General features: G+C 39.1%; 2 protein-coding genes across 2 annotated transcripts; one reads left to right on the top strand and one right to left on the bottom strand.

Moving 5' to 3' along the window:
• The first annotated feature begins 2,422 nt into the window (after positions 1-2,422).
• On the top strand, positions 2,423-5,414 carry cav4a (caveolin 4a). The gene is made up of 3 exons (XM_069144631.1): positions 2,423-2,740; positions 2,983-3,170; positions 4,233-5,414. Exons 1-3 carry the CDS (start codon positions 2,522-2,524, stop codon positions 4,381-4,383), a joined length of 558 nt encoding a protein of 185 aa, XP_069000732.1. The 5' UTR covers positions 2,423-2,521; the 3' UTR covers positions 4,384-5,414.
• A 1,669-nt stretch (positions 5,415-7,083) lies between these two features.
• On the bottom strand, positions 7,084-12,531 carry oxtrb (oxytocin receptor b). The gene is made up of 3 exons (XM_069144619.1): positions 12,468-12,531; positions 11,232-12,332; positions 7,084-7,422 (listed from the first exon to the last, which is right to left on the bottom strand). Exons 2-3 carry the CDS (start codon positions 12,154-12,156, stop codon positions 7,160-7,162), a joined length of 1,188 nt encoding a protein of 395 aa, XP_069000720.1. The 5' UTR covers positions 12,157-12,332; positions 12,468-12,531; the 3' UTR covers positions 7,084-7,159.
• Between the last annotated feature and the right edge of the window lie 8,243 nt (positions 12,532-20,774).

Raw genomic sequence — 20,774 nt, 5'->3', positions numbered from 1 at the left:
CTTTAAAATCCAAGTTTTCAGGCGGTTTCATACAGCGTACAAAATATGATACGAACTTTGCTAAAAAATACATAAACTTTTTTGCATACAAATTGTAAAATTATTTTCTACATGCCTTTTTTTTATTGACAGCACAGCACTGAAATTAAATCCCCCCTCACCCCCCAAAAACAATTAAAGCTGAAAGGCCAGAACTTTTCTCAGAATTTCAGAGAAGCAACAATTTCAAAAGAATCTATAGTCCCTTTTCCCACAATTTATTTATTTATTATTATTTATTTATCTATATTTAGCAAACCTCCAAAATCACGAGAGGACTTGACTTCTCAGTGAGGAGATGCACCTCTTTCTTTTTTTTCCCTCCTCCCCTCGCACCCTGTCTCTTCTTCACACTTAAACTCTCTGCTGACATCACCTGTGCCACTGAAAACAAACAAACCCCATCTGGTGAGGTGTGCGGTCCATTAACATACCATCGTCTCCTGCACAGACACAGGAAATTCTCTGTCATCAATACACCATGTTCTCTCTCTATCTCCATCCAGCAGGCAGACATTGCCATTACCATGGAGACTGTCCAGTGGTCATCGCAGAGTGCAGCACTTATTCTCAACTCTAAGCAGATGTACAGTTTGTCACGTACTTGATAGGAGGCTGTTACGTATTATCTGCAGTGGCTGTTTGATCTTTTTCCATCAGAAAGCCTTTCCTTTCCGTTTGATTCTCTTAACACCAATAGGGCCAATAGGTCAAAACTATGGAATGCATTGTTTTTAAAATGAATGTAACATACAATCAGTTGCCTGAATTTTCGATTATGTTTGTTTTTTTGTTGCAGAGGCCCAATTTTAAATTTGTATTTATTATTGACTGCTCATGTTTACCTTCAGTTGTTGTTTTTGCTTAAATTTTTTTTTGTTAATATTGTATCTATATGGTAATTATGTTTTTTTTTTTTTTTTTTAAATTTGCTGTCATTATATATGATGTGACTTAATCTGTCTGACATTGTGCAGCACTATGGTCAACGTATGTTGTGTTTAAAAGGGCTTTATAAATAAACGGACTGGATTTACATTATTCTAATCAGATTATTACATTGCCAGCTGCTGTGCTGGGTCATTACTTTATAAGGATGATGATAGCAGTGTTAGATGGCCTTGTGATGAAGGTCTAGCGGGTAGAATAGTCTGATATGATCTAATTTTTGGTTTGGTAGATGAGCTATTAATAGCAGTGAGGATGACTGGTCAATGAGTACAAAGGTTGACAGAGGAAAAAGGGGTTTTCTTAAAATCAGGATGGAAAATGTGCTTTATAGTAAAGTCACCGGAGAATGTTTTCCAACTGGGTCTGCAGGGAGATTTTGTGATACTTTGTGTATGTACACCAGTCCAAAGAACAGGTGATTAAAGTATTTTTGTCATACATGATGTACCATGGTCTTATTTTATTGAGAAGAATTGACTATAATCTGATAGGATGTCAGATAAATAGCAGTATATGGAGTTTTTGTTATTAATCAGTGAGAATGTGTTATACAGCCGGTGAAGATCATCTGCAGACAGGACCCATTTTATTATGTACTTTGATTAATTGCGAAATCCACTCCTACTGTTCAATTTGGATGCACAGTTCTAAGGTCAGTGTTTAGGACTAGAATGAGGCACCTGCACTCGAGGTTACACAGTCAAAGAGAAGTAGTTACTGTCCATAAGAGGCCAGAGGGAGGCAGTATTGTCTTACAACTCCAGCAGCTTTCTGGTACACAGACACTTCTCATGAGTAAAGGAGAAATGTATGCAATCTTTGTTTCAGCAAGCAAAGTCAAGTCAGATTTTCTTTATATAGTGCTTTGGGTCCAGCTCTGAAATTTTTGAACAGCCTCAACCTCCAGATCAGGTTGTCCAAATTTTTTTTAATTTCCAAATTTGACCCAACTTTAATCATTTTTAATGACTTTAGAATTTAGAATTACTGCTTATGTCTATCTTGTTTTGGCTTAATATTACTTATAATGTCTTTCATTTAGATTTAGTGCTTGTTCTTAATGGCTTAAATGTTTCAAGTCCGATTTGTATTAATTCTGTTTGATGCTGTACAGCACATTGGTGAACGTATTTAAATGTGCTATATAAATGACTGACTCAACACTAAATATTATAGTCAAAATTTGTACTCTCTCACTGCTCCCATGCTTGTAGCCTACTACTACTGAGTGCTGTATGTGTCTGTCTGATCACATTCCCAATAGGGTGTATCTGTGTATACAGAGCTATCTCCATGCTAACAGTATTTATATCCTCCCCTATCCTTCCTATCCTCCCACAGGACAGGAAAACGATCTTCACTTGAAAGACCATCTGCAAATACCATCCAGGGCACTGTAATGTTCCTAATATAACCTCAGTGCAGGGCCAGCTGGGAGGTACAGTTGCTGGCCTGAGTCTGGGCTGAAGTGACAATCATCTGCTCTGCTGCTCTTTTTGGATAGCTTTCTTCACATGTTTGAACAGACACCATGATGAAAGGGGAAGATTCAGAGGAAGTGGAGATTGACTTGGGGGACTCCAGTGACACCGAAGAGTTTGAAAATGGGGAGGAACCCGAGACGCTGTGGAGGGCCCCTCCTGCTCTGGAAGAGGAGGAAAACATTCATACGTCTACACTCGTGGAAATCAGTGATACCAAGCCTCTGATTAACATCAGAGACCCCCGAGGTATCAACGACTGCCTCAAGGTATTGCATTTGTATGCAGTGGCTCTAGTTAACTTTGTTTTGTGGACCAAACTGTGATTTAAAAAAAAAAAAAAAAAAAAAAAAAATCACTACATCATTGGCATGCAGATCCAGAAAGCTGCTTGGCTGATTGCACTGCCCTCCATTGGAGATCATTTGTCAAAAGTGAATCAAGCCCACCAGTAACACTGAATGAGTTGCACTCATAGCTGCAGCATCATTTTGTCTCTCTTTGTCCCCAGGTGACGTTTGAGGATGTGATAGCTGAGCCAGTGTCGGTGCGCAGCGGGGACAGAGTGTGGATCTGGAGCAACGCCCTGTTTGAGGTTTCCAGGGTTTGGATTTACAGAATAGTCACTGTCATTTTGGCCATTCCCGTGTCAATTATTTCTGGCCTCCTCTTTGCCATCCTCAGCTGCCTGCACATCTGGTAGGTTTAGATCTGCTACCTCGCTCATTGATTAAATAACTTTTCTCTCACTTACTGCTATTACTGTGTAACCACAAAGAGGTTTGGGTTTCATTTGGCTTTATTTTGAGATAATTTGCTTCCAAGAAAATGAACATGGGGGTGAATTTTTAAGTATGGCTTTTCAGTGTTGTGAGCACCACATGTAAAACTTCTGTTACTTCTCATCGTGCTCTGTTGGCTGCAAACATTGGAAGTGTAGCTGAAGCCATAAAGACAAACCCTGACACTAAATCTCCCAGAGGTCCCCATTGTCCTGGAAATGAAACAGGCTTCTTAGAAAAATATGTACTGGAATTTACAGTACTATGGAAGTGTCACTTGACTGATGATGCCTTATGTGGCTCTCGAAAGAGATTTCCAAAGTTGAAAAAAATAATGCTGTTGCTGTCATCAGGGCTTCATCTCTAAAAATTCAGACAGACAACCGTTTGGTGGTGCAAAATTTTAAAGACGTGGGAGTTTAACAACATAAAGGATTTAAGGAAAGATCCTTCACAGTTACATTTGGGGAATTCCGGTGCTTTTGGAGTTTACCCATGTCAGGAACTGACTTTGAAAATCGAATAATCTCTGAAATAAACACAATATACTCACTATGCGTGTGTTAATGGCTGCTCAAATATACTAACTTTTTTGTTATGGAGGGAACAGAAATGGAAAAATGCTAAGTTAAGGAATAGTTTGGACAATAATGTTGATTTAACCATTGTAATTAAATTAGGCTACTCTATTGAATAAGGAAATATGTGGGAATGTGTCTGTTAAAATTAGTTTTTTTATGAGCTGCGGAAAAACATGAGCAATAGAAGAATAAGGACTCAGAAGGCTTACAAGCCAATGGTGAGGGAACATTAAATAGCTTGAGGTAATAAAAAACAAATCTTACAGTCTAACTCTAGGTATCTAAAAAAGAAAGGTTCATAGTTTTATTTCAGAGGAATTAAAAAATAATAAAAGTATAAAAGTGTCAGAACATAGATGCTACTTTTGATTTAAACTTTGTCTTTCTTTCTATGACAGGATGGTGAGTCCATGTATCCGGTGTGCCCTTGTTGGCACTCACTGGCTGCAGAGCCTATGGAGCAACGTGCTGGGTGTCATTGTGCATCCTTTTCTTACGAGTGCTGGAAAATGTTGTGGAGGCTTCAGCATTCACCTGGCCAAAGAATGAGACTCACACACGAGAAGCACATCCAGACTGGAATTGTTCATGACATAATGGCCCACTTCTTTTCAAGTGTCCCTCGCCTGAGCAGGCACTGCTATTTGATTCTTTCATATTTAATACAAAATATAAAATGCATTTTCAGCATAACAGCTTTGATCAAAGACCAACAACCTCTAATGATCATATCAGGCTGGTGACATTTTCAAACAATAAGTTGGTGCACCCGGGACTGGGCACAGTTACAAATAAGTGATACAATACTTAATTTCGTTCTTTCAAGAGATTTTTGTTCGGCATGCAGTACCTCTTCTCACTGTTATAGTGGCATTACCATTCAAGTGATTATAGTATAATTTTTTATAAAAAGGTAATATTGTGTTATGTTTGGGTTTGGTTTTATATTCTCTTAAATGTTTAGACTGCAGTTTAGGTTTTAAAGCTCCTATACAGGAGAAGATGTATCAAAATACTATTACTTTGAATTATAAATTGTGTCTGTTAAAAAAATTCACCTGGTTTGAAACTCTAAAATTACATCTACGTCTCCTCTCTCACTGAAAAATCCAGAATCTGTCAATGGTCAAATATCTTTCAATTTAAAAGTTAAATTACTTGCATGCCTTTTGCATGACTAAAAGTCAATTCTTATTTTGTGTGAGATGCTGGGTTTTAGTCTCCACATCAGTGAGAAACTTTTCTCTGAGATGAATTTAAAAAAAATGTTTTCCAGAAACTCTGATCAGGATTATGTAGCTGCAGGCAGGGTCAGTGGATGGAGAGAGACTTTAGCAACAAAAATGTACAATTAAATTCATTTTTATATAGGATAATAATTTTATACCTAAGAATATAGCATACTGTAGCCTATATTTCTGAGAAATCAGTTATATTAAATGTGTTATTATAATGGAAGGAAAATAGCAATAAAAGACATGGTTTAAAGTGTTTTAAAGATCCACTTTGAGATTCATTACTGTGAGCACGGGATGAATGACATGCTGACATAGACGCATGACCACACTTTTAGTGTTTCCACGAGTTTACCGGAAATTCCTGACTGTTTTGACATGTCTGGCAGATTGCCAGGTGTTCCCACTCATAGTTCAATCATGACAATATAACAACACCTATCATTTACTGTTCGACTACTCGCCTCTTTGCTGTTGCCATGGCTTTCTGATTTAAACCGAGGCAGAATCCAGTCAGCTGTTAAACAGGATCCGAGCAGCAGCCCAGTGCCGAGCAGGAGATGACGTACGATCATGCGACTACTTGGAGTGACAGCAAATCCAATTTTTGGTGTAAAAAATAAATAAATAAATATATATATATATATAGTCCAGCTAGAGGCTGTTTAGAAAATGATTATTATTATTATTATTATTATTTTGTATGTTATGTAATCTATTAGCCTTGTGGAAGGAGCTTTTCAGAGTTAAAAAAAAAAAAAAGGGCCTCCTCAGGATGGAGGAGTCAGAGTTTCTGGAAGTGGAGGTACCAGCTCCTTGGAAAACTGTTGTGCATTTTTTTGGACAGTCGAGGGAGCTTGTAAGTTTTAGCTTTCAGATGTTTCAGATGTTGTTTAATGTTTCACTTGAGAAAATTTTAAGCTTTAAACTAATCCTTAGTCCTATCCTATCATTTAAGGTCACCCAAATCCCAAAAGAAGACATACCACCCCATGAAACATATTGATTCCTATTTGCTGGTGCTCCGCTGCTGACACTTCTCAATCCCCTCCTCCACATTAAAGCTGCTCCCTGTGCATGCTGCCATACGCCACAATGTTTTATTTGACAACTTGCAAGGTTATATAAAGCTTAAGGAATTTTAAAACACATGTAATGGGCCAAGAATGCAAAAAAATCTGATCCTAACACTGAAATCCTCCATATGTTGAGCAGAAATGTAATCAGCATAGTGCCTCAAATCATACAGCGAAAGCAATAGATCCGGACACTAATCATAGGCTAATAATCATCAACATGGCCAAAAAGTGAAACCATTATTCCGGTTTAAATCAAAACAAGTTATTTGATATCTTAGTGACATTAAAAATCAGCAGAAGAGAAGGCAGAATCAATAAAATAAGGATGCAGAGCCTTGAACGAGGAAAAAGTCAAATGTTTTTACACAAAGTAAATTGGGCAAATAATCATTGCAGAAACTGAATTATTGTCCATTTGCGCTGAGTGTTTTTTGCAATCTGCCAGTCTTTTATTTCAAATGCAGTAAAGAAGCGAATTGTGAAAAAAAAAAATCTTCATGCAATAATATAATTGCTGCTTTATGCACTCATTTTTACGGCCACTGTAACACAACTTTAAAGATACAAGAGTGTAGGACAAGTGTGCAAATAAGTTTGTAAATGCTCAGTGTTGTTTAAAGATAAAGAGGATACATCTTTACATGCTAAAGCCTACAACATAAAAGACATGTATACTGTATGGTTTATAGGACTCAGCAAAAGGAGCTAAAGAGAAGGTCGTGTTTTGGGAAAGTCAAGAGCACACATCTCTTGGCATTTAAACTAATACCAACTTGGGCTGAAGCTTCACTTTACACCACATTTTGGACACAATGGTATTTTGTTTTGCTTTCTATTATCACAGCAGGCAGGTTATTGTTTGGACAGGAGGCTTACATTGTCTGTCTAGCTCAAATTAAAATATTTAAAAACAAACACGTTGCACCGTGCCGCTGTAGATAATTAAACGCCAGAAACGGGAACTCGCATGATTGCTGGATTACTCGACTACAGGAAGCTTTCAATTGCTTTTCAGTGGACTGGTCTACCTGTACTGGATGTGTATGTGAGGCTTCTCTGACTGCTGGTGTTCTTATTGACGCAAGCGGAGGAGCTGCTCTTGTGCCTGCACTGCTGCTCACAGCTGCAGGTGGAGTCGGTCAGGTACTGTCTACCGCAGCAGAAGAAGCACTGAATCAGGTCATGGAACAGGTGACCCGCAAAGAACATGTAGATCCAGGGGTTACAGCAGCTGTTGAGACTGGCCAGCAACATAGCGATGATGAAGGCCATGTCTTGGGGGAAAGACAGAGAAGAACAAATCAGTGGCTGGTTTTCAGGAAAGCATCTTTAAGAATATGGTTAGTACTTTCTACATTTTTCTTACTGTCGACCAATCCCATTAAAAGCCACAACCAACAGTCATCAATCATGTTTGTAGCCAAAGCTGGATATACAGTATCTTGTGCCATAGTCCTCCAAGAGATATTAAAAACACATGAGTAATCCACACCATTATTCTGGCTGACATGTTTCTTCAGAGGAGCATGAGCGCAGTAATTCATGTTGCTCCTCACTCCTACGGACACTATATTTTATTCACGACTGCACCAACTCTAAGAAAAAAAAAAAAAAAATCCCCCACAACAAATACAAGTTCTTCCTGTTAAAGTAGTGCTTGCTCAAAATGAAAACTAATCTGTAAGTTATTTTTTTTTTTAAATATTTACATATTAGAGTCCAAAGGGCTTGGGAATTCCAACCACACACTTAAATGTTGTGGGTTTTCATCTTTTCACTAGGTTTGTTGACGACGATAAAAAATATAGATGGAATAGGCTCCAGGGCCCTGCAACCAAGAATAGAGAATGCAGTTTAGAAAAGGAACGGATGGGTGGATCTCTAAAAAGCCTCTATATTAGCAAGCTTTTCTCCATCCTAGTAACATGAGGCTCAAATCCAAATCTTTCAAGCTGCACATGGCTCTGTAAGGACGCTGACGTCAGGCTGTTCTTGGGTCCAACACTTTATTTTTTTTTTAAATAGCTCTACAAATATTGCAAAGATTGATGTGAAATTTGATAAGGCATCCATGGTCCACAGAAGCTGTACTGTAATAATGTTAATCCCCTCATTTGTCATCCATCAGGTCACAGTTGCAGTTGTTTAGTAGGCCAGCTTTGTTTTATGGCCAAATATCTGCAAAACTATAATAAAATTCCCCATCAGCATTGGCTGCACTGTGTTTAGCAGTAATTTGCAAATGTTAGCATACTAAATTGCTAATCTATTAACATCAATCATTGGAGCCCCAGAGCACATTGAGGAAGCACATCATTTGAACAGTGGAAAAAGGGAGGGCTTCCAAGTGGGTTTTTTTTTTTCAATCCTTAACGGGGTGAGAAAGATTTAGTCCTCATTGCCTTAGCTCCTCATGAGTTGAGCTGTTCTCCTCCTGGTGCTCTGACTCCCTACAGCACTTGGCGTTAATGTGAGAGGTGTGCTTCATGCAGTGTCAACTGAAGGACCCATCAACATCATGAGAAGTGTTTAACAGATAAGTCAAATAGCCTGCTCAGTCTCGCAAGATTATTTGGTGCGGGAATTCTTGGCCAATGGGAAAACAGTTCTTTTAAAGTGAAATACCACAAAATGACAGCATTTAGACATTTTCCCTTTTATTCTGGTACAACTCATTTTGACCTACAGTTCATTCACAACTTTCTTCTGCTGCCAGGAACGAAAGAAAATCATTCATCTTGGCTCCTTTTCTGTCATATCATTTTGGGAATGAAGATGGAAAAATGGAAAGGAGGCAATGTTGACATCAAAAGGAGAGCAGTGTTGATACTGCTGTCACTTATTTAAAGAGCACACGCTACATCAAATATAATTTGGAGGATTAAAAGTTAAACAAACATTGCAAGAGTGCACAAAGTCGAATTCTCACTCAGTAAATCTTTCAGGTTTTACGATGTGATATGACTTAAATTTAAGCCCTGAAATGGAGAGTTCATGGTTTTCACTCTTTGATTCAAAGCTCTGAGCAACAGGAAACTCACAGAGTCTTAACATGAGTAGCATTGTTTCAAAGAGGCTTCAGAGAGTCCGAAAATATGGACAGAGTCAGTAAAATGTGAGTTATCTTTAATTTCACACCTAAATTTGGACAGTGTTTTTTCTTTGAGAAGTCTTATTTTATATTTCAGGGGAGTTAATGTGAATTTTATCCACAATGACTGATTTATATTCAATCTACCAGTCCACCTTTCATGAAACTGCTCCAAATCCAAGAAACATTGAACTATTTCAAACAGATGACATGTCACAGCAGTGTATTTTTATTATGCCCTCCACAAACCTTAAATGAAAAGATTTTAAATAAAGAGAAGTGATTGCATCTTTATTTCCCACCAATTTCCTTTATTGTTTGTTCTTATAAATTACATAATTTATGTCACATGTGCGAGGCTGTGAAATTCGGTCATATCGCAGTGGTTTTATGGCACATTGAACAGGAAATGCTGTAGCTGCCTGTAGCTTATAATTTATTGATTTTATTTTAATCAGACAACTTTAAAGTTATTTAATGTTTGACAAGATTCTCATACTTCCTAAGCTTAAAAAGAAACCTCCCCCCCAAAAAAACATTGCCTGAAAAAATGAAAACAAGGCTATTTTCTTTGCCTCATGAAAAGCTGAAATCTTGGATACTGTTTTCATTGGACAGCTAAATGTCTCAGTTTACTGTTATGAACGCAAATATACATACCCTTTTCCTCATTAATAAAGATATGATAACCATGGTTTATCATTTCCTTGACAATTACATACTTAAATGTCACAAATAATATTTATACTGTTAAATTATAGCTTAGTGGTTGAACTCAACCATCAATTTAAACAATGCAGGGCCCCTATTACAACATACGCTTTTGGATTTGTTGTTACTGCATGTATTCTTGGCCTAAATGTGTTTATTTCCCTAATTTTGTACAAGGTTGGAAGATAACTAAAACAGGAGGATGTCTGGCCTATTTAAGATTGGTCTAAATTTCTGAAAAGACTGAATGAACACTTGTGCAAGTTTTCCAGATAATACAGATTATAAAGAAATATCTGCTGTGATGCTCTTGTCTCCCTTAATGACAAAGAGATATGAGGGGTAAATCTGCACAAACTATTCAGTTAAAGGGTTATTATGTACACTACCACTGGGAATAGAGAGAGAAACTCTTTGATGTATTGGTACATTTGCTCTCTTAGTGGCTCTGAAGACTTTCTCTGAGCTCATAACCATTGTAAATGACACTCCCATTCATCTGTGTTTACGCAGGGGAGGTCTGAATTTAAGCGCCATTGTATTGCCTTGGATAAAAAGTGGATTGCTTATGCATTCCAAGAGATACATTGTGAAGTGGAAGAATGAGCTTTGTATGTGTGTCACATTTAGTACCAAGATATCCATCAATCCATCCATTATCTATACCCGCTTTATCCTTAACAGGGTCACAGAGGGGCTGGAGCCTATCCCAGCTCACTTTAGGCGAAGGCAGGCTACAACCTGGACAGGTCGCCAGTCTATCACAGGGCCAACACTTATAGACAGACGGAAACAAAGACCATTCACGCTCTCATTCACACCTCGGGGCAATTTGTAGAACCACCAACTAACCTCAGACGCATGTCTTTGGATGGTGGGAGGAAGCCGGAGTACCGGGAGAGAACCCACGCAGGCACAGGGAGAACATGCAAACTCTGCACAGAAAGGCCCAGGCCCGGATTCCAACCCAGAACCTTTTTGCTGTGAGGCGACTATGCTAACCACTGCACCACTGTACCGCCCATGCTAAGATATTTTTGAGCTATAACAGCTTTTTTTTTTTTTTTTTTTTTTTTTTTTACATCAATAGGCAATACATTTACCATCAGAGATCTTGAACAAAGACAATTTTCTTCTTGTGTTACTAAACACTTTGCACACAGCAGCAGGTGGATAATATCTTCCTAAACCAACAAATATTGCCATCAATCAAATAAATGTGTTAAACATTAGTGTATTGTGTACATTTGGTAACAAGAAATCCACTGGGTGTGCCTTTACCTTCTCTTGGTGCCTCTGGATCCCATGCAGACCACATCTGGACGAAGAAAAAGGGAGTCCAGCACACAATGTAAGCAATGACCACCACAAATGTCATTTTCACTGTGCGTATCTTGGCTTTGGAAATTAACCTCACGCTGCTCACACGACAGAGTGGATGAGCACCCTTGGATGGCCTTGGGGTCAGAGCCATGAAGTGCTCCCTTCTGGTTTTTAAATTGAAATTCTGCCATATTTTAAAACATATCAAGCCATAGCAGATGCTTAAAATTGCCACTGGAAAAATGTAAATGCTGAGACTCATCCATGTGATGTATGCTTTGGCACCCCATGGCTGGACGAAGTCACCCCAGCAGTCATACACACCGTTCCCGACTTCCTTTAGAGAAAATATGTAAACTTGAGGGGTGCTGAATATCAGGCTGAGCATCCAAGAGGCGATCACGGAGAAGCGATCTTTTCTTTTGTGCACGGAGCGAAGTGGTTGGCAGATTGCTAAGCACCTGTCAATGGACATCAGGACGAGCATGTAGGTAGACGCAAACATACCTACGACCTGTAGGTATTTGACCAATCTGCACAGCAAATCCGGTCCATAGAAGCGAAAAGTGATATCCCAAATAAGTTGCGGCAAGACCTGAAAAATTGCAACGACAAGGTCTGCGATGCTCAGGTGCTTCATGAAGTAATACATCCGAGACTGGCTGTGCTTGGTTGTGTGAATAGCCCACAGAACGCACAGGTTGCCGGTCAGAGCGAGCAACAGCACCAGGACCAGGACAGTAACTTCCACTTTAGCCACCTCTTCATTTCGTTTCAGTGGGTTCACTGTGGTGTTTCCCAAATGGCTTTCATTTCCACGGCTTGAGTTGCTACATGAAACATTCACAAACCAACTGTCCCGCTCGCGTAAAAGGTCCTCCATCGTGCGTAAAAGCACCACTTTGTAGCAGCCAGCAGTCACATCACTAACCTGGATTCAAGACTGCTATCTGCTGGGGTAGTTTCCCTGCACAATTTACTGCCAGCTCTTCATTAAAGTTTGTGTTGTGTTTTCCTTCTGGGCAAATGATAACGTAATCAAAATCTCGCTCCTGTCGTCTGCAGAGACAAAATGTAAGTTTTATTTAAAACTGTGATTCAATGTACATTCACCTTTGAACTATTAAAACCTCTTCAAAAAAAATTCGGTGACAAAATAACCTTATCAATTGATTTTGTTCAAAAGAAACTTACCTTAAAACGATCCTTTTTACAATTATTTTTGGGATGTCGGTAAGGCAGTCCTCCACACGCAGCGTGCAGTTCGATGTCTGCTCCACCGAAGCTCCGTGTCCTAACAAAGTCAGTAACCCCCACCCCTTATTTTATTTTCCTCTGAGGGAAATTTCCTGGATTTGAGTATGAACAGACTGCACATTATCATTCTTTCTGTCACTCTCTTCCCCCCCCCCGCCCTTTATGATAAATCAAACGTGCCTCATCTCATTTGATCTGTTATCTAATGTTATCGTGTTTTGAATCTATATTATTTGAAGTGATCCCGTTTCAGAAGAGAGAAAATTCTACTCTAACTATAACTTCCTGGGCCCATAGGCCTACGAAATTTACAAAATGTCCATCTGAAAGAAGTAGTTCATATTCAAATCCATACTGAAGAAGAAGATAAAATTACAATAAGATTATTCATTCGAAATTATCTTTACTTGCATGCAACAGTCTAAATCGAGGTTGAAGACAAATATTTATTATTGTCAGTCACACATCACATGTACAATTCGGTCCTTTCAGTTAATTTGACACAACTGGACACTTGCAGGTGTTAGGATATTGTCTACCATTCATTCATCTGAAGTCCTTTTCGGACGAGTAATCTGACCAGACATGTCGGCAGGTAAATGGGTCTCTCTTTTTTACCTACAGCAGTGATGTGAATTCATCACATGCCAAATAAAATTAAGTGGTGCAGAGACAGTTAAATAGACCGATAAAGGTGTTGGTAAATTCAAAATATTTTATTTCACTGTTTTTTTCCATAATGTTTTATCATATGCTGTAAATCTATTAAACAACAAAACAATAATTCCACCGTTTTTACTTCTAATTTCTCTGCTTTAACAGCTGTAAAGAAGACGTTGGAATCATCACATCATTTGTGGGTTAGATGATATCACTGTGTACAGTAACCTTTTATAATCCATATGCACAATCCTGAAAGAGAGTAATAGTTTGTATTTTCAACCTGTTTCTCAGATTAAACCCTATACTGTGTGATCAACAATCACAAAATCACACACACAAAAAAAATTCTAAATTAATAAATCAGGTTTAGTCATAAAAGTGATCACTGAAGAATGTTTGCAGGAAAATATAGGGAATCATTCTTTTCAGCTAAAATGAAAAACAACAGTTAAGTGTTGGGATTTAGACATAGCCTAATTTTCTTTACTTGATCTGAAAATCTCTTTGAAAGGAAGCAGAATGAAAGGTTTGGCCACATACAGCTAATTTTCAGTGAAAGTAGAGGTAGAATTTTTGACATTTTGGTGCCTATTCTATAGAATATTGACACCTGGCATTTTTTTTTACCTGAATCAATGTAAAGGGTGGGAACTGCTAAATGATTTGAGTTGAGGAGGTTGCATTTGAATGTGTCAACCAAGGTGCTGTTGTTGTTTTTTTTTTTAGACATGTGCTAAAGCCTATAAAAATTTCTAAAACTTTCAAAATGTCTCCTAAATAGTTGTGACTAACTGAAAACAGTAAAAAAAAGTTTGTAAGCTAACATCCAACCTAAAGTTTACACTTTAAGACTCTAACCTAAATTAGACTGTAAACAGACTGTACAGGTGTGGTTTGATCAGATTTGATTGGCAGTGACCTGGAGATGTATATAAACAACCCCACAACTATGTATCACATTTGGATTAAAACGGTGCTGCTTCTTGGTGCAAAGTACATTAACGTTTTCCTTACTGAGGTCAGATAAAAGACAAAAAGCAAATGATTCATCAGTCATATTTAAACAAAATAAACCGAAACTGTTCTATAAAATGAATCTACGTTAATTTGGGACCCCTGACGCAAGAAGCTGTGTATGAAAATGGGTTTTCAGAACTATAGATTATTGGTATCACACATCTTCACAATGCACAAAGCAACAACGTACATGAAACATGAAATAATGAAAGAAGAAATACTTATTTTTCAAATCCTCTAGGAAGCTTGTGTGTGCTTCTATTAAACCATAATGTCATCATGGGCCCCAAGGAGCCACTTAGTTTGTTTGTTTATGCCTCAGGCTTCCTCTGAGTGTACCGATCAAAATGATCAGTACACAAACGTTTTTATTAATTATCTAAAACCATTGGAAGACATCATGATGGCCATGTAATGCATTTTAACTCTCTCTTGAACTCTCACCTCATCTTTACCTTGTAAGCGTATAAGAGAATCCAGTGACTGCGAAACTTGTGGCAAAAACAGGAGGCCATTTCTTTTTAAATTGTCCCTCTGAGCTATACTGTAGAACCATGGCAGTGCAACATGGTGGGTTGCGAGGAGGAGGACCCGCTCCCAATGGATATGCAGGGCCTATTTTAACGAAAACACAATGATTCTTATAGTTTCTTCTTATAGTATATGAAAACAATATAATCAATATTATATTATATTTCTGCAAATAGATCCCCCTAAATGCTACACACCGAACCTTTATTACTCCCTTGCACTATTCAGTACTGCATTCAACCTCTCTCGTGTTGTATTGAGCCCTCTCAGTATATTAAGCATTAGCAGTTGACCAATCCCAGGAGCATTGGCACTCTGTACCGTTGAGTACATGTTTTAAAAGTAACAGCTAACTTTTAAGATGTTTAAACAACATTGTATGGTCAAACCCTAACACATTTGACATGTTATGTAAACTATTCACAAAGAGTTTTTGAAAGCATAACAATCATCTGGTGACATATGGAGTTTTACTGCATGACAAAATAATAAATAATAACATAGGTTGCAATTTAGTTGGACATTGTATTAAGAGGAATTGAAAAATCCACAGATATTTGGAAAATCTAATTCATTCCTTCTGTTGTGGAACTTGGCTCCTTATTAGGATTTTGTATTAATTTAGAAGCATTGTCTAGTCAGTAATTATTTGTGGATGAGAATTAATTTTTTTTATATGAAGCTTAAACATTGTCAAAGACATGAATACTAAAAAGGAAGATACAAATTATCTCTACTGGGCAATCGATGTTATTTAAGGTTTTGATGAACTCTTAAATATTTATAAATCACAATTCTAACTGCACTAAAACTTATTATTTTTACATAATGTCAGTGTGACATATAGGCTATTTTAAAATTCGGGTTTACTTATCTTGGATCTAGGATACTATAGGTAAATGTACAGGATAATGAATGGACCTAAAAATTTAATTAGTGCAAAAGAAGCTGTAGATTAATAAAACTTGCATTATTTAAAGATGGTCATTAGTTAGTTTGATTGTTTTAAAGACATGATATTCCAAAAAACACACGTGATAATCACGAAAATACTTAAGATACTTAAAATACCATCAAAAAGGAACCTGCTAGGCTTTAAAAGGTTTGCAGTTCTTTCATTTGAGTACTGATTTTTGAGCAATAGGGATGGGAACTTTACAGCTAATAATCTTTAAAACTCTCTAATTTAGGACATAAACTATTTGAAAAGGAATCTTTGTTTATTGCTGGACTAGTGACTTCTACTGGTTGGATTCAGGCCTGCTTAACAGTTCTCAATTGAAATGTCTTGACGGGTAAAAAAATAATGTCTGCAAAGTGAGAGTGGACAAATGGTTGATTTGACTTCTCTTACAGTAGGGCTGCTTGTGACAGTGACTAAAACACACATGCAGTCAATAATAATAAAAAAATATGTTTATCTGTATACATTTATCTTTCAAATGGAGCAGATCAGAATCAAAGTCTCATAGCGTGGAAGATCCCAAATCCAAACCAAACTGCCAGTGGATTAGTCATGGTCAAGTTAACTTTGACTTTTTCCAAAATATCGGCCAGAACAATGTCATTGAGCTCAGAACATCTTTCCCATCTGACCACAAGTCTACAGTGTTAAACAAGAACAGAACTATGATGACAGGTCAGTCAAGGCCATAGCGATCCCATGACGAGGACTTCCGCACCCAAATCACTAGGGATTTTGAGATTTCCTTTAGCAAATTTCTAGTTTATCCATAACAGACTGTTCGCTTGTAAAGCTAATGCTATCATTTCTATGTTTGCAGCAAACGATACACATTGTTACATACCAGCAGATAGAATTAAAACTTGAATGCAACAATCCTCGTGCTTTGTAAGGACCCTGGTCAGAGAGCAGAAAACGGTCAATTAATAAATATATTGAAATATGATCAGAAAACACGGCTTTTGTTGACTCCGAATCCAGGAAAAGGAAAAGTTACTGTAGATCAATACTGACGATTTTTTTAATCAGCAAAGTAAAGCTGCAAAGCCAACAGAAAATGATATAAGCCTGTCTTCAGTGAATTTTAATGATGGAAAGTAACATGAACTCATACCATCATAGTACAATTTTCTACCCCTTTATCACTTTAGTGCCTACATGGAGGCATAAGGCAGGGAGAGCAGCAGCAGAGCCCCCCAAAAACGATCCTACAGGCAAACCTCCCTGCCGTTCCACGTGTGGCCGTGGAAAGCCTAAGATGAGGAGAGCACATGAGAAGCGCTCACCTCCTCGTCCTTCCATGTGCCTGGATGGAATCTAAGGCAGGGAGAGCAGCAGTAAGGAGCGGGAGCAAGACCCGCAAATACCTGCACATTTCCCTGGCCTCCCCCATACTTACACGGGAGAACCTATAGGAGGGGGTAGCAAGCAGCTAAAGAAGGAGGCCAATGAACTATAATGACATGCAGGAGCTAATTAAAACTATACGGCTACAAGAAGAGGATGGCAACTATGGAGTTAACAAGGGGAGCTCAGCAGTTGACAAAACACAAGTTAAGCCTGCAGATCACAGGGCAAGGTTTTGAGCATCAAGGATCGCTTGAGCCTCGGGTCGTAGGTAGCGTTCATTGGCAGATGACAGTCAACTCATAGCCCCGAGCGTTGATACAGGAGCCTTAGATGCTGCAGTTGTTGTAGCTCCTATGCGGAAATAATGTGCAGCGTAGCGCTGTGGCTGGAGCCCGCAGGATTGGCAGAGGTAGCGAAGGCGAGATGCTAATCAGCGGCGGGGCAAGCGTTTTCCCTCCTCTGTGGCAAAAGAGGCTCCTGGCTGCTGGCATGACAATGACTTGTCAGGTAGCGCGACATATAGGGCAAAGGGTGAATTAATCTCACAACGCAGATGGAACTGAATACCTGTGATAAGACCTTAAATGGAAAATGGCTGCCTCATGTTGCAGAAAACGAGATTTGTTTCCTTGACAAGTGCTTAGCCCACAGAAGACAAGCAATAACGATTGGGTGCAATTCCATGAGAGCAGAAGAAGCAACATTAGCAGCCAAGCCAAGAACGACTTTCTTTTGGCCATGCAGCAGCAAACCAATCATTATTGAACCCCCCCAAAAATCGACAGAAGGCGCTGCAACTTTGAATAGGGTGATCGCTATGGAAGATTTTATGGCTTTCATAATAAAGAAAGAAATGTCATCCATTCATTGCTAAAGCAGAGACCAGACCTGGGTTCTGATCTGCAGCCTTCATCCGAGCTCACCATGTCACGCAGTAGTTCTACAGATTTGGTGAGAATGAGGAGCCTCGGTATGAAAGAGCAGGAATAACACGCATAGCAGAATTTAAGTGCTCAAGCAAAGACAGCAGTTCTCTTGTAATTACTACTGCCTCCAACGCTGAGTTGAGCTTATCTGAATACAGTATTTTTTCTTAATCAACACCAACCAGATGCTATTGCAAAATATGTAAAAGTATCGCTTTGAAGACATCTAAATGTCTACTTTGGCTAGCCATGCCCCGCTGCCTGCTTTAATAACTTAAAGGCATATTGACAGAGCTTAATACAGAGAGAATGGTACAGAGAAACGACACTGTTGATACTTTGCTCAATCAATCATTTATTAGGTGCTTGCCAGAATATGGTAGTTGGCCAATAGCCACAGATATGGGCAGACTGGGTTAGAGGAGGAGCTGCAGATTGAGCAGGAGAGAGCTGATGCCCTTTGAAATGCCTGCTGATGAGAGCCAGGTCAACCACTGACCAATCCACTCTCCAGTTAAACCTTGAATGCAGCCGTTGTACATTGCATCCTGTGAAAAAGACTTGTGATACTCAGAATAGAGTCCCCCCCATAAGTCATGGCCAGATCGGAAAAGATGGCCAAATCAGTCCAACTCGGCTCTACGAGATGGGTACACTTCACATACGAAGTCAAGGAACACGCAAAAACCCATGAAATTTGGCAAGTGATAAGGTTTTGGAAATCCTGGGATCACTATCTTCTAGCGTCACTGACACATTTCTACAATTCACAATATGTTTGACAGTTAGCGGTGAGCACAGCAAGATTTGACCAGGTTGATATTACCTGCAAGGATTTGGCTACTTAGGCTGGCAGATATAGCTGCAGCAGGGGGAAGAATCAAACCGTAGTGGAAGCAGGAACTACACTTTCCAGCGTTCCCCGTGAGATTGTGACGCCATCGACGTTGGCTGGAGTGATGTCATTGACCAGCGACGTGGATGAGGCATGGGCAGAGCAGGAAGACCTGCCTTTGCATGGAAAGTGATGATGTTAGTGGTACCAAACTAAACTCCAGGGTTTATATTCTGGAGTTTATGCTGGCAAGCAATGACTGGATGCTGGAAAGGCCTGACAACATAGTTTTAACCTACAGGTCAGCGGAGTTGCAAACGAGGGCAGCAGCTCTTTTGCTGGCGGGGCAGTGGCTGGAGGAGTGCGTTTGCTTCTTGGTAGTTTTCCCGGGGACAGATGAGTTGGGGAGACCCGCCGGTGAGGGCTCCATTTGGATGTTTTCAATGAACAACGCAAACCGCTCTTCATGAGAAGCTCTGGCTGGAGCCGTGGTGTTGTTTTGAAAAGACTGCCTTCGACCCATAGATGTAAGCCGAAGCTTTGTATCTTTCCTGTTAGTGATCACTGAAGCATTCACTGTAGCCCCCATCAGCTCTTGTTTGCTTTCGGGTCTCTCTGCCTTTTTTGGTCCAATGAGTTTTAATGCTGTATGCCTCTAAATTCATCTTGTTGCTTTAGTCAGCAGTTACATAAACAATAAATGCTGTAATGGAAGCACCATCATGGTGACAGATGAGGTGGCATGCTTTGGCTCATCAGTGGTTCCTATTTGTCTCTTCACTTTCCTCTTTCCATTATTTTGAGGTTGGTTTCAATTTCATCAGAACTTTGCTCCACAACTGTTTTTTTCAGTGAAGACACCAACACCAGGAGGCACCAACCCCACCACCTTCGGCCCTCCAGCTCCTACAAAGACAGGGAACAGAATTAACAAGGCTCCACTTAACAGAAAGAAAAATAGGAAAAGGAGAAAATAAACTGAGCAGGCTGTTCAGCACACACTCAGCTGCTAAAGGGTGAACTGCAGGTCTGCAACTTAATATAAACCAAAAAACAAACTACACAAAGCAATATTAACAAAATATTCTTTGAAAGAAAAGTGTTAATTGCCCGGCTTAATTAGTCAAATAAACATCTGATCAGAACAAAGATCAAACTGAAAGGAAATAAACCTGTGGCTATAAATCAGAAACAAAAGAGAAAACAAATCAAACTAAATAATTCACGTTACCCAATACCCAATTTACTCAAACAAAATGACCAAGGTGGGCCTAAAGCTCCCTTATCCATGTACACACACAGTTAAAAACGGCTCAAGTTAAAAACGCTCAAGCTAAAAGGAGTTTTCTCCATTAAATCAACAGCGCAACGCTAACATGAGAGCAAGCAAAGCCTGGTAGATGAGAAGCATCAGGCCCTGTAGACAAAGGAGTGCAGGGTAAGGCAAAGCCCGGTAGGCAAAACAGCAGCATTCTTAAGAGTGAGCAGGATTAGCTGTAGCCAGTTTCTGGCAAAGTTCCACACCGACCCAGCCAAAAGTCCCCTGTGATACAGGATGAACATTAAGTTAACATAATAATAATAATAATAATAATAATAATAATAATAATAATAATAATAATAATTACCACCAAAGTATATAAAGCTAAGATAATAAAATCACATATACCGATTAGGCAACATTTGTCTGCTCCAGAAGGGGAGAGGAGGTAAGATAGCGCTGCTCCCGGCAGCTATTCAAACAAGACACAGTTCAGAAACGTGACACAATGATATAATAAAACCAGGAGCCATAAAGACAAGGATCTGCCGGTAAGTCACCTGTGCAGGATGAGGGGAGCCAGAAAGCCGATATAACAAAAGCGAAGCACGACTGACAGAGAAACAATACGGCAGCACTCGTGCATACCTACAACAGCGACTGGAGTCGGTCAGACCGGAAGCGGGACATGCGTTTG

Source organism: Embiotoca jacksoni, unplaced genomic scaffold, assembly GCF_022577435.1.
Source record: "Embiotoca jacksoni isolate LCO1_2020_lvr unplaced genomic scaffold, fEmbJac1.0.p SCAF_1, whole genome shotgun sequence".
Classification (NCBI taxonomy): Eukaryota; Metazoa; Chordata; class Actinopteri; family Embiotocidae; genus Embiotoca; species Embiotoca jacksoni.
This window is presented reverse-complemented; position numbering and strand designations above follow the sequence as displayed.